The following is a 13013-nucleotide window of genomic DNA, read 5'->3' as shown; positions in this document are numbered from 1 at the left end:
AGTTTTGGCTTCCCAGGTTCTTCAGTGGTAGTGTAAAGAATCTGCCTGCCAGTACAGGATATGCAGGAGATGCAGGTTTGATCCCTGGGTCAGGATTATTTTTAATTAATTAAAACAATTTTAAACAATTATTTAAATTTTTTTGACCATGCCCCACAGCATGTGGGATCTTAGTTCCCCAACCAGGGACTGAACCTGCACACCCCCCAACCCTTGCACCCCCAGCATTTGGACGCACAGAGTCTTAACTGCTGGACCCCCAGGGAAGTCCCAAGAATTGATGTAGTTTAAAAATAAGAAATAGGATTTCTTTGGTGCTAATAATTAACATTACCAATTAATACTTAGGAGACAGAGATTGCACACTACTGTAGAAATAGAGCAAGCACATAATATGTAGCTTTTCAGTCTTAAAAATGTTCTTATGCATTATTTTTAGTTTTTTTACCCTTTCATGGCTGTTGCAGGACCGATATTTGGAGTGGCCAGAGACAACGCAGGAGAGTAGGTGGTGACAAGAAGAAATAAAAGCTGATAATTAGGAGATGAGCCCCTCTCCTTCTTTAGTGAACCTGTTCACTTATCTTGAGTTCAATTCTGTGAATGCCAACTGAGGGCTTATTATTTATAATAAGCTAGAAACCCTAGAGATTCAAAGAAGAATGTAAGTAGTGTCCACCCTCCAGGAACCCACTCGCTCATGCCTTCCTTTCCATTCCCATTTGGCAGTTTAGATTCAGCTCAGTTGCATCACTGAAAAGTGATGCATCGTTTGGAGTTTGGATGTATAGCAGCAACTGACAGGAGCCAAGTGATTCATGGACTGTTGATGGGAATTTCACAGGGAAAGAGATTGTTGTTGTTGATGGGGTCAGGAAGGGGCTATTTGGTGGGCTTCCACACTGTCTTGGTAGAAAAAAAAGGTACCATAGTTTATACAGATCCATAAAATAGCTTCAGTGGACAGCTTGCTCTGTCCTGCCCATGAAGCAACATGGATAAAGTGATATTTGGAATAAAAAAGATAGACATGTAGGAAATTTCACTGGGCAGTGAAGGAAATGTGTCTCAAAGGAGACACTGTGGGGCATTTTGAAGGGTTGACTTCTATTTAGATTCTGATGACGACCCTGGGATTTTCAGCCAGACTGCCTCATTTGGCCACTCTGTCCATCTCTGTTAATATTTAACTTATTACCTGTAATCCCCTAAGTGCCCACAGCAAAGCAGAATTTAATGGCATAAAGGGTTTTGTCCAGTAGACTGACACTTGAGCTTTGGGAAAGTTGAGACCTGAGGGATGGCTGGGAACATGGTCAGGTTCCGGGCCTGTTTATGTCATCAGGTGACGCATAATGCTTCTTTCAGAGACAAGGCGTAAACTTGGGGCAAGGAGCCTGCATCCTCTCACTTTGACACACGTTGGGGGTGCACCTGCAGGTGATAAAATGAAGGTGTATCTGCTTGAATTTGTCATCATGATTGAGGTAAACAGAAAAACTCAAAAAGCCTAAACCTCATAGAAAGTAAAAAATCTGCATTAGTTTTCTGTCACATAGTAAGTTATCAACAACTTAGGTGATTAAAACAACTTACTTTTACTATCTCTGTCGATCTGAAACTTGGCCGTCATTTAGCTGGGTTCTCAGAGTTTCAGAAGGTTGAAATCAAGGTGCTGGCTGGGCTGAGTTCTCATCTGGAGGCTCGAATAGGGAATGATTAACTTCCAGGTTCCGTTAGGTTGCTGGCAGAGTCCTGTCCTTGTGCCTGTAGAATTCATGGCCCCATCTCTGAAGCTTCACATCTCTGACCTCTAGACCCTACTTAACGGGCTCACCTTCTTTGGGTCAGGCCCACCCAGAACAATCTCCCTTTGAGTTAACTTCAAGTCAACTGATGAGGGATTATTCATTATACCTGCAAACCTCCTTCATCCTTTCTAGGTAACATAACATAATCATGAGGATGGCATCTAATCCCCTCTGCCATTTTCTGTTGATTAGAAGCAAATCATGAATTCTGCCAGCACTTGAGGAACTCTGCAAGGGTGTGACTTATTGGGGGTCATCTTTGGCTGTGTCTGCCATAGCAGGCTATAGATTAAGGAATTTACAGGAATAGTTTTATTGATAGAAAAATATTTAAGCTTTTTATTTTTCATTCATGGTGGCTGTAGAGATGAACTTTATACAGAATAATGCAGGTCTGGAAGGGGCAGTTTGGGCAGTAAGGCCTCCTTTACCTCCAGGTCACTTCCACAAACCAGTGAGCCTGTCTGCAGTTGGTGGGGTGCCAGGGTTCTGTGGGGGAACAGTGACTGGGGGCTTCTTCCTGATCCAGGTTTTTCCTCTTGGAAAGGGAAGAGTTGTTGGATAATTTTCCTTTTTCTCTTCTTGGCTGCTGAGATTTGGCACAATAACCTGAAAAATAATTAACATCTGATGTGAATGGCAAAGAGGAAAAAAGCAAGATGTGCTTTATGACTAATCACGTCTCTAGACTCATTATTTTCTTTCTTTTTTTTTTGCCTTTGATTTGTTGATTCTTCCCATTTTGAGGTGGGGGCTGGTCTGGGGGATGGATAAAACATGGAGAGAGTTCTTTTCTTATGCCTGTGGCTGGAAAATGAAGAGAAGAGGGACAGTGAGAAATAGACCACCAGATACGCTAGTGGTTGGGCAGGAAAACACAGTCAGTTTGCGTGGCTTTCTTGTCAGTATAACCCGGCACTGGGGTTTGCTCTCTGCCCTTACTTGGTGACGCTCCTGGCACATGGTGGGCACAATGAAGGAAGGATATGTATCTTCCTGGATGAAGAAGAAAGAATGGAGGAAGCAGATGTTTGACTGCAGCAAAAATGAGCATTTACAGAAACCTGGGCCTGGATTGGTAAGAGATATGACAAGACGGCAAGTGATGGGGGCCTAGAGGAAGGACCCGGGAACAGCTGTTGCTCAGGAAGCCCATTGGGGTCAGCAAACGCCGGCTGAATAGTGAGCTTCAACTCTTGGTGGTCAGTCACTTAATTTTATCACTTGGACTCAAGCTAATGGGCTTGGTGGGTCAATGGTTTCTAAAATCTACAACTGGACTTCACTGGCCTATGGTCAGCTCCACTTAAACAGCCAGTCCTAAATGGATGGGCCAAGGCCGAATCAGTGCTCCTTGTGGACCGTCCCACCCTTGCTTTCAGTCTAGAAACAGTCTTCACGAGGGCTGTTCTCCTTTGTATACACTTTGTTGTTCGGGCACTAAGTCATGTCTGACTCTGTGACCCCACGGACTGCAGCATGCCAGGCTTCCCTGTCCTTCACTATCTCCTAGAGTTTGCTCAAACTTATGTCCATTGAGTCAGTGAGGTCATCCAACCATCTTATCTTCTGTTGCCCGCTTCTCCTCCTGCCTTCAGTATTTCCCAGCATCAGGGTCTTTTCCAGTGACTCAGTTCTTGGCATCAGGTGGCTAAAGAATTGGAGCTTCAGCTTCAGCATCAGTCCTTCCAATGAATATTCAGGGTTAAATTTCCTTTAGGATTGACCGGTTTGATCTCCTTGCAGTCCAAGGGACTCTCAAGAGTCTTCTCCCGCCCATGGAAGTAAATCTGCATTGTTTTAAACTGATTGTTTCTGAGTTAGTTTGGCCATTAATAACCTCTCTGTCGTGGAGCTGGTTTCTCCTGCCTTGTGTGGCAGTTAACTTTACTTGACCCTCAGTGTGTCAGAGTTTTTCTTTTATGAAGTGGGAGAGGAAAAGAGCTAGAAACTAAAAGAACTCGGGGACTAGAACAGAAGGAAGTTCTCAAGGTCTTTGAGGAAGTTGAGAGGTTTCCTAGAGGGAGCGGTTCTGGAGAACAAGGCTCTCGATGCCTGATTCTCTTCAGACGCTTTGGGCTCTAGGGGAAGTGCCTCCTCTGGCTGAGGTAGGGGGGTGGTGCTGTGTTTTGCCCAGCTTCCTCCCCCTTTCCTTCTTTGCCTTTTTATTGCTGGGCAGCAGAGCTTTTCAGAAGCTCTGGGGAAGGTGGTTTTCCACACCAGCCATATTGCTTGGATGGAGACTAAGTGCAAACACCTAATTAATAGTAGTGACTCAGAATAGCATGTACTGTAGTAGAAGGCTCAAAAAATAGCCCTGTCCTAGGTTTTCCAGGGATTGACCGCATTATCACAAATGAGTAACGTTGATGGCAGGAGGACGGAGCTCCGGTAAGAAGCCTGGGAAGACCTTGGCAAGGCTGCGGTTGGGACAGCTGGAGAGTCTGCCTTCTCAGATGAGAGCGCCGTATGGATCACCTCACACCTGTGTGGTGCAATCTGTGCTTGCTGCCCACTGTTTCCCAAACAGTGGTTTTTTGCTTTAGGTGCATTCTGCATTTAATGTGTTGATGTCTGTGGCGATTGGTGGTGTAAAAACAATAGCAGACATTCGGTCCTGGGCTCAGTTGCCCTCTCACGGGTGGGAATAGCGGACTCAGTTGGCTCTGCTTCTAAGAGGAGTGACCTGAGCCCTTTCACTGTTGCCTAAGGGTTTTGGATATTTCTCCCAGGCTCTTAGTAATCTGTTACCATTTCAGCCTTTACCCATCTCCTGCCATGTGTCTGGACTTCTCCCATTAGCTCTTACTGACTAGGAGGATCTTAGCATGTGGTACAGAGTAGGCACTTGGCTCGTATTTTTGTTTTTTAGTATTTTTATAATTGATATTTTTTCTGGTTGGTACAATAACCTTGGCTTCCCAGGTGGCTCAGATGGTAAAGACTCCTCCTGCCAAGCAGGAGAAGTGGGTTCAAAACCTGGGTCAGGAAGATCCCCTGAGAAGGAATGGCAAGGGAAGGAATGGCGACACATTCCAGTAATCTTGCCTGGAGAATTCCATGGACAGAGGAGCCTGGCGGGTCCATGGGGTCGCAAAAGAGTTGGACATGACTTAGTGGACTCAACAACCACAACGATAACCTTAGGATGCCTCATTTGCCGTTCTTGCCATTCCTTCCCTTTGAATTGACATTGATCTGATGGGCACAAATTATCAATCAGTCCATATTCTTCAACATTATGCCAAGAATATTTCTTTTAAAATGATCATCTCTATTTTATCTATTTTCTCCTTCCACTTCTTCAACTTTGTTCGTGTGCTTTAGTTCTCCTAGGCATAATTTTGCCACTTGGAAGATATTCTTCTTGAGTTTCCGAGTATGATGTTGGCAGTGGTGGTGGTATGAGTGGGTGAGAGGTGGGAAGGTGGTGGGGGGGTGGTTCCTAGGGAATATGCTATGAATTTCTGAAACAGGGCCTTGGATGGCTTTTCATCTCCTTAATTGAGTCCGAAAACATTAAGACTGGTAAATAACTCTGTGAAAATAATTAATTGGGTAAGTCTAAATATCTTCTTCAAAGAGAGATGAATTTATTTGCCTCCTACTACTTCTTTGCGTCCATTTCTCCACTCACCTGTTTAACTGTAGATAGAAGAGGCCAGAACCACTGGTGTTTTTAATCCCCAAGAGCAACACGGGGAGGAGGTGGGGGTGTTGATGACAAGGATGGTACCATCAAGTAAGTTTCAGATGATGAGTGGTTTTCTCTAACCTGTGCTCACATTTGATTGGATAGTTCCAAGTTAGTTTGGGGCACTGTAACCTATTAGATTATGATCATGTTGATTTTGACAGTTTGGTGGTATAGTAAGAATTTCCATCTTGCGTTTTTGTATTAAACTCCCTTGCATTTAATATCTGTATTTTTGTCTGTCCTTGCTTAGGATTATAACTGGGTGATTTACTTTTCTTATAAATGCTTCAGTTAAAAGTAAGGAGGGATTGGTACAGATTAAAGAAAGCCACACTACTGCTTTTGTTATTTCTGTTGACATGTCTAAAATTTGGCTGGTCTTCATAGCTTTGGATCCAGTTCATCACAGAAGAGGGGAATTGCCGCAAATAAGTCTGATGCATGACTCTGGGCTTCAGTTTCATTTTAGTGGATTGATTCATTAATTCCTTGGAGCCTTGTTATTATTTCAGCAGACTCTAACACCTGGACAGTGGTACTGGATCCTATGAAGCCTGGTGGACCTTACGAAGTGATGGCACAGCAGACTCTTGGGAGTATAAACTTCACTCTGAGAGTTCACGATGTCTTGTTTGGAGACATTTGGCTTTGCAGTGGGCAAAGTAACATGAAGATGACAGTTTCACAGGTAATTTGCAAAGTCTCAGTGATAATAACGTTGATGATGAAGAAGAAAAAGAAGGAAGAGGAAAGGGGCGAGGAGGAGCAGGAGGTAGAAGCCAAGATCTGTTCTAAGTGCTTTCTCTGCATGTGCTAATTAATTCAGTTGAACAACTTCATAGGGTGAATACTTATAAGACATTCGTATCTCACAGATGAGGACACTGGCCCAGCTGAGTTTAAGCTCCTGCCTAAGATCACAGCATAATTGTGGAGCCGGGGAGTGAATGTGACCCCAAATCCTGCTTCGCTAGTCATGGCCAGGGTGCTGTCTGTGTATGGGGCACTACTTTCTCACTTTCCTGGGCTAAAGGCAGAAGCTGGACAGTGTCTGATGGTAACGGAGATTTAATAGCAAATCGGGGGCCATGTAGATTACTCTTCTCTTTGAATGGTCTTAGAAGATGAGCTTCTGGAGACAGCCTAGGAGATCAAAACAATTAGATTTTGTTTTGATGCTGAGCAGTTCACACACTCTGTCTCTTGTTGCCATGGAGATTTTAAGAGCTGAGACTGAATGTTGGCTTTGCCTTACTAGTTGTATGGCTTGGAGCAATCACTTGGTGTTTATGAAACTTTGTTTTTAAAACATGCTTTTAAAAACTGTGGCTAAAATGAATGTAACATAATGTTTATTATTTTAACTGTTGGTAAGTGTACAGTTCAGCAGCATTAAATATATTCACAATGCTTTGTGTACCCAGTCACCACTATCTATCCCCAGAACTTTATCATCATCTCTAACGTTTACTCCATACCCATTAAACAATAAATCCTGCTTTCTCCTTCTTCCTGCCACTGGTAACTCTATCTTGCTCTCTGTCTATGCATTTGCCTCTTCTCGGTACCTCCTAGAAGTGGAATCATACAATAGTTGTTCTTCTGTGTCTGACTTATCTTTCTAAGGATCATGCTTTCAAGGTCCATGCATGTAGCTTGTATCAAACTTTTGTCCCTTTTTATGGCTGAATTGTATTCCATTGTATAGGCCACATTTTGTTTATCCATTCACCTGTGGATGAACACCTGGGTTTCCACGTTTTGGCTATTGTGAGCAATGCTCATAGCAATATTAAATCAATGCTGTGAACATTGATTTACAGATAATCTGTTTCAGTTCCTGCTTTCAGTTCTTTTGGATATATGCCTATGATTGGAATTGCTTGGTTAGTTCTATATTTAATTTTTGAGGACCCATCAAACCATTTTCCACAATGGCTATACCATTTTACATTCCTACTAGCAATACACAAAGGTTCTAATTTCACTGCATCCTCACTGACAGGTGTTAGGTTTCATTTTCTGATTATAGCCGCATTAGTAGGTGAGAAGTGGTATCCTAATGTGGTTTTGATTTGCATTTCTCTGACAACTAGTGCCTGTCAAGACTGAAGGAAACACATAATTTAGTATCGAAGATTGTGTTAGTTTTTGAAAGAAAGCATTGTAATACATTTAAATTGTGTTTTTATGTAAACCATGACTTTATTGAATTAGACTTTAATTAGGTCATAGTACTAATTTGATCAGAATATTAATTAGGTCAGAGTATTAAAGTAACCATCATTTTTATTGAGTGAATTATAATCATAGAGGCTAGACCTAGAAATGGAGAAGGCAATGGCACCCCACTCCAGTACTCTTGCCTGGAAAATCCCATGGACGGAGGAGCCTGGTAGGCTGCAGTCCATGGAGTCACTAGGAGTCAGACATGACTGAGCGACTTCACTCTGACTTTTCACTTTCCTGCATTGGAGAAGGAAATGGCAACCTACTCCAGTGTTCTTGCCTGGAGAATCCCAGGGACGAGGGAGCCTGGTGGGCTGCCATCTATGGGGTCGCACAGAGTCAGACACGACTGAAGCAACTTAGCAGCAGCAACAACTAGTGATGTTGCATATTACTTCATGTACTTATTAGCCATTTGTATGTCTTATTTGAAAAAATGTTTATTTAGGCCTTTTGTCCATTTTTGAATTGGGTTGCTTTTATTGTTAAATTGTAGGAATTTTTTTATATCTTCGAGGTATTAATCGCTTGTCAGATGCATGATTTATAACTATTTTGTCTCATTCGCTACTTTGTCAGTTTCATTTTCTGAGGGTGTCCTTTGATACATAGAAGTTCTCAATTTTTATGAAGTTCAGTTTATCTGTGTTTTCTTTTGTTGTTGTCTATACTTTTGGTATCATCTTCTTGATACTGTTGCCAAGTCCAGTGACATGAAGATTTTTCCAGTGTTTCTTCTGAGAATATTTTAGTTTTAACTCTTAAGTTTAGGTCTTTGAGTCTTTTTGATCGCTTTTTTATATGTAGTGTAAGATGAGGGTCTAATTTCATTCTTTTGCAAGTGGATATCCAGTTCTTCCAGCACCAATTGTTGAAAAGATGGTTCTTCCTCTATTGAATGGTCTTGGCACTTTTTTTCAGAAATTCATTGGCTGTATATATGAGGATTTATTTCTTGGCTTTTTTAGTCTATTCCATTGGTCTATATATCTCTCCTTATGGCAGTACCATACTGGTTGAATTACTGTAGCTTTGTAGTAAGTTTCAAAGTTGGGACATGTAAGTCTCCTCCAAGAATTTCTTTTGTTAGTGTCAATTTTTCTCTGTTTTAGTCATGGCCTTGTAGATTAATTTTTCTTAAATTTTGAAAACTAGCATTTTTTTTCTCCCAGAGGCTTCACTGGGGTCTGTTTATGCCTGATAGAAGGTCAGGAGGAAGAGCACTACAAGGGCTCCCAAGTAGGGATGGGCATACTCAGTGAACAGAAAACCCAGTGCAAACAGGGGGAATGCCAGCCTGTCGAAATGTTGTCAGTGAGGAAACTCAACTTGAAGTATTCCTACCTCCATTGCTATTAGAGCAATGAGTGAGTCTGACACATAACGAGTGAGTCTCTTAAGTGAAGCAGGATAAAGGGGACATCAGAAGGGCTTCCCTGGTGGTCCAGTGGTTGAGGATCTGCTTTGCCAGTGCAGGGAGCACAAGTTCGATCCCTGGTCCGGGAAGATCCCACATGCTGCGTAGCAGCTAAGCCCCTGAGCCACAACAATTGAGGTTGTACTCTAGATCCCAAGAGCTGCAACTAACTTTAGCCACTTGCCCTAAAGCCCATTCTCAAGGGAAGCCACCACAGTGAGAAGCGCGCACACCACAGCTAGAGAGTAGCCCCTGCTCGCCACAACTAGAGGAAAGCCTGTGCACAGCAGTGAAGATCCAGTGCAGCCAAACATACATTTAAAAACATATTTTTTTTTAAAGAAAAGGATGTTGAAAAAGTCATCAAGGAAGCAAGCTTCTTAATTGTTTACTGGTACTCTAGCAAAACAAGAGTGGTAGAACAAAAGCCTTGGGGCTCTGAAATTTCTTTCTGCAAACAACTCTGCTTTCTGATTGAACACCAAAGCAGTCTAGAATAAAGGGAGTGGATTTCTGGATAGAGTGGGATGGGGTTTTGCTTTTGGGCCTCAGAATTGTCCTTCCTTTGTTTGTTTAGTACAAGCTATTTGATTTAAAAATAAAAGTAAGGGAATCATTGCTGTTTCATTTATATTAGAATCAGGGCTGGACAGTAGCAAGTTCATAGTTATGTTTAAACTTTATCAGCTTAAAACACTGCTGAGAGATTAGAAAATATTTTTTTTACTCACTCTCAGACCTCCAGAGAAATTCATGTGAATTAAGTCCTTTGACACATTTGAAATTAGGGTTGATTTTCTTTGCTTGTCTTTATTATCTGATTTTTCTATAATGAGCATGAAATGACTGGTTTTTAAGACAAAGTTATAAAAACAAGAAATTGATATTCACTTAACTGATACCTTAAATATCTATCAAAGGCTCAATTTATAATAAAGAGGCACATTGTATAAATAAGAATCTTAGGAATAAATGATTTAACTTGCATTAGGGATCAGAACTAATATGTTTATACTTTGACATGTACTTTTATTTGTTCCCATTAATAGGTTGAGATCTTGAAAAGATTATGATCTTCCCTAGTAGCTCTTTCTCTAAAACTCAGTTCCTTAAGTTGATTTTTATTTTCTTGCCTTTTTTTCATTATCTACTTCTTCATTTTTGAGAGATATTTAAGTTTGAGTTTTAAAAAACTCTACAACTAAACCATGATCTCAATTAATCTTTAAAAAAAAATGTATAAAATTGAGCCCTTGCACATACTTAAGGTCTCTTGTTTTGCTTCTGTAGCTTCTGCCCCTTCTGGCTTCTTTTTTTCTCTCTTTTAAAAAAAAAAACCAGTTAATAAATAATGCTTTTAAAAATATTCTACTTTGGACATACCTATTTCCTTTCATTATTAGTTTTCTAATTTAAAAATATAAATTCTTGCATTTATGTCTTTCTAACCAATATTTTACTTAGTCTTGCTTTCTACCCTACATAAATATATGGGAACCTTTTAAATTTAAATGTTTATTAAATTTGACTTAACTGGGCTCCATTTTAACATCAGTGAATAGAAGCAAAATTGAAGTTTCATCTCTTGATAGAAAGCTTGGTTTTATATAGAAGTGGGATTGCTGTTAACTCATTAAGGAAAACAGTATTTTCCTTAATGCTTTAATTGCAGTTCCCTGTTTGCACAGAGAGGCATGGACCAGATCTGTTTGTATCTGCACAGTCAGGCTCTCAACTGCACTCTGTGCCAGGGGATCTCATCCCATTTTCTGTCAAGCTAAGTCACAGTTTGATTGTTAAGACTGAACACATTTTTTTTCTGCCTGGAATTTACTCTTAAACATCTTCTATATCGAACTAAGAAGCTCTGAGATACAGGAAAATAGAAAAAGATTCCATCTGAAAAAGCCAAGTGTTAATTTTGTTTGTTTTAGAATCACGCGCTTAGTCTGCAAGACAGCATTTTAGGTGCTGACAGTACCAAAAACCACATTTTCTAGTCTCTTAACACTCTCTGTAGGACTTTGTTTTTGGATCATAAAGATGCTTGACATGACTCCTCCTTTATTCATTTTCCTCCCTTCCCCTGAAGACTCCCAACACACACACACACACACACACACACACTGCCTCTCTCTTCCCCTTCTCTCCCTCCATATGACATTTCTGGGGAGACAAAATTTCCACTATAACCAACCACTCTTCACAGTCAAATGAAGGAAATGGCAGATTGTGTGCCCATCTTGTTGTTAGGGTAAAGTGGAATTTTAAAATCGAGTGTTATTTATAACACCGAGTGAGATGTTTATAAATGGAGAAAAGTCTAAATGCTCATCTGTCACCTTCTAAGTCAGGGTACATCTTAAGACTTGGCTATTTCTAGTTAGGCTCAGAAGAAGATGGCCAGTGTTCGATGGGAAACCTGGTTTTCCATATCTCAGCAGTCCCCACATTCCTGCTTTACAAATCGGGCAATTAAAATCCAGAAAAGAAGGGCTGGCGCCACAGTACAATAAAAGATTCCCGGGAGGTATGATAACTGGCTTATTTATAGTTATTCTTTCAACTTTAAATCTGCCATATTGTAATGTGGTCGAAGGTAAAGTGGCGCTTCTCTGGTGGCTCCATGGTGAAAAACCCGCCTGCCAATGTAGGAGACACGGATTCAGTCCCTAGGTCGGAAAGATCTCCTGGAGAAGGGAATAACAACCCACTCCAGTATTCTTGCCTAGGAAATCCCAGGGACAGGGGAACCTGGTGTGGTCTACCAGTCCATGGGGTTGCAAAGAGTTAGACATGACTGAGTGACTAACACCCTCACTTCAAAAGCTGACATTATTTTGTAAATTATTATACACGATAATTACACAGTCCGTCACTGTCCTTCGGACACAACTGAGTGACTGAGCACAGCACCCCCCCCCCCCCCCGCTCCCCCCCACCACACACGTGCCTTGCTCCCCTGTGCAGACCCCATACTACGACTCTCTGAGGAAATAGATTCTTGACGTTTCTTCATTAATTCAAGAATGTGGTGTAAAGGTTACAAAATGAACACTGGCGAGCAGCTGCTTTGATGGTGAACCGTGGGTCCCCAGAGAGGTGGAGGGCTCTCCCCATCGCTGCAGCCTTAATGACTTCAAATACCTTGGTCTTCATTTACATCCTCATTTCAATACTTGGTAGAAAAATAATTACACCGAGGTGTTTGATGAGATGAAATTTGATCTCAGCAGATGGAGGAAGGCTTCCCCTTTCATCAGCAGGGAAACCAAATGTCATTTAAATGAAAATCTTCCTGAAATCTCTTTATTCCTAAGTTTGCTGCCAGTATCCCTGAGGAAATGCTTCCATCAAAAGTGGCTTGGTGAGACCTACTGTAAGCACAGGGAACTCTCTGCTCAGTGTTATGAGGCTGCCTGGATGGGAGAGGAGTCTGGGGGAGAATGGATACATGTATATGTATGGCTGAGTCCCTTCGCCCTCTGTTTACCTGAAGCTCTCACAACATTGTTCCTTAATCAGCTATACCCCAATATAAAATACAAAGTTTCTTTTTTTTTTTTAAAAGCTTGGTGATTCTGGGAAAGGATTCCCATTTCAGAAGTAGTTGTCATCAGGTCCAGCAAGAATTCTCCCCACCCCCATTTTTTGCTAACACTTTCTGTGGCTTTTGAGTTTTGGCTTGAAATACTGCACACATGTGAGTTTGAAAATGGAAGTTTCCCAGCCAGTGCTTTGGATTCAGTTCCGCGTGTGCTGGTAACAATAGAGGACGATGCCACCCCCTCCCCCAGTTCATTTGGCCTTGCCATACTCTGGAGTGTTAGCAACGGGTCACCGCGCCACCTCCTGAGCT

The 13013-nt window shown here is 41.6% G+C and overlaps 1 protein-coding gene across 3 annotated transcripts in view; it reads left to right on the top strand.

Moving 5' to 3' along the window:
* The window catches only part of SIAE (sialic acid acetylesterase), a 37526-nt gene that overhangs the window by 7563 nt on the left and 16950 nt on the right, over positions 1-13013 (top strand). For 2 of the 3 annotated variants that reach the window (XM_025286327.3, XM_006057641.4), the window contains exon 3: positions 6021-6196. In XM_025286327.3, the coding sequence (XP_025142112.3) occupies positions 6021-6196 (176 nt within the window). The remainder of the gene's footprint in view (positions 1-6020; positions 6197-13013) is intronic. The other variant, XM_045165826.1, reaches the window with a different exon arrangement.

The sequence above is a fragment of the Bubalus bubalis genome, chromosome 5 (genome assembly GCF_019923935.1).
Source record: "Bubalus bubalis isolate 160015118507 breed Murrah chromosome 5, NDDB_SH_1, whole genome shotgun sequence".
NCBI lineage: Eukaryota > Metazoa > Chordata > Mammalia > Artiodactyla > Bovidae > Bubalus > Bubalus bubalis.
This window is presented reverse-complemented; position numbering and strand designations above follow the sequence as displayed.